We start from the raw sequence: 4,477 nt of genomic DNA, 5'->3' as shown, positions 1-4,477 counted from the left end.
AGCATAAAATACAGCGCATAAATATATATGTATAAATCAGTCTTCAGTTCATTTCTGGTTCTGTCCAAATGTAATATTCAAGCTCCAGGTAGAAGGCAGGCAAGTTCATTTTGCCCACATTAAAATCTCATCCCAGGGTTGTGTAAGAAATATTCTTTGAAGATTTCTTTTTTAACTCTTACAGGCTGATTCATTCTTTGTTGTTTTTAAACAGTCATATATTGGCATCTTGAAGTATTTTGTTTCTGAGCAATCCTAATCCAAATGCTTGTAAATAAATTTGACTTGTGTTAGTCTGAGGGTGGAAACTTCCGGTCTCATTGGCGGCAGGCATCATGGCGGGTGGGGAGGTCAATATGGCGAGAAGGACAAAAATTGTTTGCAATCAGCTGCTCTACCTGTCAATGATGGGCCGCATTTCCCACTTCCACACGTCAGGAACCTAATTTCAATACATTAGCATCTCATTATAAGCCCTGCTCACCGGAATCAACACCTCACTCTGCATCATCTGGGGATCATGCTGACGTGTTTCCCAACTGTACATAAGCGAAGTGTACCTGGCAACCTGGGCTTTGAGGGGAACTTGGAGGTGAGCACACATAACCTTGTTCAGTGCTTGTGAGCATTACTCATAGGACATCAAGGAAGAGGCACCACACATTCATGGTGGGCACAGGCAAGTCACTTTTTCTCAGCTGGCTTTCAGTGCAGTGCCAGGGCAAGGGCTCCAGTGTGGGTGACCCTGAATTTGGTGGAGCAAACTATAAGCATTTTGAAAATGAGGTGCTGGTGCCTCAACAGGTCCAGTGGACACTGCAGTACAGTCTGCCGAGGGTGTTGCATTTCATCATAGCTTGCTGTGTGCTAGACAACCTGTCTCTGCAACAGGGAGAACCTGGCTGAGGAGGAAATGGAAGAGCTGCACACCTCTTCCAATGAGGAGGACATTGAAGGGGATGATAGTGATGAGGTCTCGAAGGCAAGGATGCCGGCGATGAGGCCATCGCACTGGCCAGATGAGGCAGGTGCACGAGGGAGGTCCTCAAGGCCGCAACATTCACAGAAGATGATGACGAGATGCAGTGAGGACACGCCATAGATCTTCACATTGCCCTGTGAATATTTGACTCCTGTGTGGCTGAGGGCAGCTCGCTTGCGCTCTGTGATCAGTGTCATATCATGGAGACACAGCCGTGAAACTTTAAATGCACCTGTTCCTTGGTCAGCCTTCAGCACCTGTCCCCTTCAGGAGCACAGCCTCACCAGACACAGATGCTGAAGAGATGTGAGGCCAGCCCCACCTTGAAGGTGCTGTGAGCACACAAAGAGAATGATGGGACTCTGTGACACCTGCCCACAACATTCTGGCAGCAACGACAAGCACCATTGAGGTGCAGGGATCACTAATGTTTCCAAGGAGTGTGAAGCTGGACCATCTCACTTTGATCTGAAAGTTACAGACTGCACAGGGAAGAGGCCTTGGACTGACACATCTGCCTTTATCTTGTACAGGAACCAAGGTTTCACACCTGAGTAATAAGAACACTGCTCATTAGAGCATGGAGCCATAGGCAGGGAGACATTCTTGGGAATTTAATTACAATAGTGAGTATTAAGTACGAGTGATTAACTCCCAAGCCCAGGCTGTGCAGTTTGTAAGTTTCCTTTAAACTTTGTTCTTGGTTTTACAGCTGACCTGAATTAGGGGCTGTGCCTGATTTATCCCAATTTTGTTAATTTAGTCTAATTGTTTTGACTCTATAAGAGTTACATCATCTTAACTCTGGTGAAGACATCGCCTCCTCCTATCGGAAGATCATAGAGGCCCTCACCCACCGTCCATCTTTCCACCCAATGACACCACCTAGACTTTCCCTTTTCCCTCCTGTGCTTCCCTGTTCTCTACCCCTCTCCCTCCTCTCCTCTCCTCTGTTAAACATCTCGGGGGGGGGGGGTTAATTCCACCTTTCTCCCCCTCTCCCTCAAGGAGGAGCTTTATTTAAAAAAAACATCATCTTAACATGTGATTTGTGTTGGTCCGAGTTGAGTGGAATGCCTGAAATGGCGGCTGTGATGAAGTGCAGTGCGTTCCGCAAGGCGTCGAAACAGTCGCTGCTTAAAGTCACCAAGAAGCTGCCTAAGAAGCGGAGAAAATCTCACAAGCAGAGCTATTCTATTTACATGTACAGGGTGCTGACCCAGGCCCACCCTTCCACCAGGATCTTGTCCAAGGCCATGAGTGTTATGAATTCCTTCGTTGTCGATGTTTTCAAGCGCATCGCCTCTGAGGCTTCGCACCTCATTCATTACAACAAGCGCCGCACCATCTCGGCCGGGGAGATCCAGAGCGCCATCCGCCTCATGCTGCCAGGGGAATTGGCCAAACATGCCATTTCCGAAGGCACCAAAGCGGTCACCAAATACACCAACCCTGTTTAGGTAGACAATTCTAAAGATTTTTTTTTTACATCATCTTAACCTTCCTAACCCTGCCGCTAAGTCTTGTTGCTCCCCTGACATCCACAGCGGAGGCGGAAGCAGCCTGCTGACTGTTACACCCTGTGTGTGATGACTTTGGCGGGTGTCCTGTGGAGGGCTGAGACCTGTAGGGCCCCAGCCTGCTTTGGGCGCCCTGCTATAGGTTAGCTGCGCCCTCCTCAGCCTGTTGAGCTGGAGCTCAGGGAATCACAGGGAGTGGGGAATTGGATCGGCTGGACGTTCCCGGAGTCACCTGGGTGGATGGCCTCGGGGTGCTCAGCTGCTAGTTCTCCTCCCTACAGGTGCCCGAGGGCCCCTGACTGACTCCTGGAAGAGAAGGGGAAACTGGAATGAGATGGTGCTGCCCCGCACCCCTCTCGTGTTGTCACTGTTGGAGGCCAACTATGGCTTTAGTGATGGAGCTGAGCTGAGTCTTGGTCCAAGGTCTCCATGGCGGCTGCCATCCTATCAGTGTTGACCTTAGTGCATTGGCATGCCATCGCTATCATCTCAGACTGAAGGCGGATGGACTCCTCCATTGTACCTTGCAATGTGAGGAGTGCAGTGGACATCCCTTCCTGATGTTCCCGAGCTTGCCTTTGCGTCTCCAGCAACTGAGCCGTGAACAAGTCCAGAAGTCCGTCATCTGACACAGACTCAGCAAATTTCTGGCCTCCAGCAGCCCTTCGAGTTCTGGAGACCTGGGAAGTCCCTGACACTGCCTGATTGTGATCCCGAGGCTACTCTATATCTAGGTCCCACCGAGCTGCGTGTCTCTGCTCTGGTGGAGGGTGTGGGTGGGCGCTGTGACAGTTTTCAATGAAGGTGTCATAAGATTCTTCTTCTGAGGTGTCTTCAGTGCTTGAGTCGAGGATCTGGGTCATGGACTCCTTCGGCTGTTTCCCAGATGTGCCTGAGAAATCAAGAAGATATAATTAGTGTATGGCAGGGACTACGGGACAGGGGAACTGACTCACAGCATGGTCATTCGATGGATGTTGCACTGCTGGATCCTCACTTGGTAGAGCATCATCGTCTTCACTGTTAGCACAGGAACGGTCCAGATCATCATCGGCCAGCTGAATGACTCTATTTTTAAGGTCACTGAGGACCTTGATGTTGGGTAGTTCTCCATAAGTCTGTGACCCCTCCCTTTCGCTGTGTGCTAGCTTGTCCTGCATGAATACAGATGAAGAGAGTGTAAGCAGGATGCCTGCCAGGCCAGATGAGAAGACCTGGCATGCGTGGATGATGAATGGTGCCATGGACAGGCTGAGGACACGATCCGTAGGGCAGATGAAGGTGCGTGTGAAAGAATGAATGGTGATGTACGTTGAACTGGCCTGTGGATGTGTGATGGGCTTGTAAGTGTGTGAGTTGAGAGTGATGAGAACAGTGAATTACCCTGGTGGAATGGAGGAGATCATTCATTCTCTTGTGGCACTGGGTTCCTGTCCTCTTTTGCAGGGCATTGGCACTGACCACAGCTGCCACCTCCTCCCATGCCGGATTGGTGACCTTGCTTGCTGGACTTCATCCAGAGAGGGGGTAGAGGACTTCACGACGGACCTCCACTACATCCACTAGGCACCCAAGGGGGGCATCACTAAATTTGGGGACAGCATGTTTCCCCCCTTTGGCAGCCATGACTTTGCAGCAGCACTCGATCTCCTAGAAAGCGCTAGCTGTGTGCAGGAGCACCCTTTTAATATGGCGCCTGGATTACTGATGGCCTGAGGTGACGGCAGGCGGGTGAATCAGACGCCGCCCGCCAGTGATCCAGTATGTTTCCTGTGAATGCATTATTAATGAGGCAAGATGTGCCGGTGTGAAAACCACCATTGCAACGGCCGGTAAAACAACTTGTTTCACTAGGCTTAGTGCAAACCTGGGATGATGGTTGGCAACTCATGCAACATCTGACACAAAATACCTTGTTGCTGTTTTCACAGGAAACTTTGTGATGCTAGGAGTACAGCTTTGGTAACTTACTTTA

General features: G+C 50.0%; 1 protein-coding gene across 1 annotated transcript; it reads left to right on the top strand.

Annotated features, from left to right (window-relative positions):
* Positions 1–2,064: 2,064 nt before the first annotated feature.
* LOC121275109 (late histone H2B.L4-like) lies at positions 2,065–2,442 on the top strand. Its single transcript, XM_041182560.1, has one exon. The coding sequence runs from the start codon at positions 2,065–2,067 to the stop codon at positions 2,440–2,442; it is 378 nt and encodes a 125-aa protein (XP_041038494.1).
* Positions 2,443–4,477: the final 2,035 nt, after the last annotated feature.

The sequence above is a fragment of the Carcharodon carcharias genome, chromosome 1, assembly GCF_017639515.1.
Source record: "Carcharodon carcharias isolate sCarCar2 chromosome 1, sCarCar2.pri, whole genome shotgun sequence".
NCBI classification, from domain to species: Eukaryota; Metazoa; Chordata; class Chondrichthyes; order Lamniformes; family Lamnidae; genus Carcharodon; species Carcharodon carcharias.
The sequence above is the reverse complement of the archived record's forward strand: the minus strand, read 5'-3'. Positions and strand labels throughout refer to the sequence as shown.

Bases quoted from the DNA above. Each gene is read 5' to 3' on its own strand.
- LOC121275109 (XM_041182560.1), top strand. From the start codon at position 2,065: ATGGCGGCTGTGATGAAGTGCAGTGCGTTCCGCAAGGCGTCGAAACAG.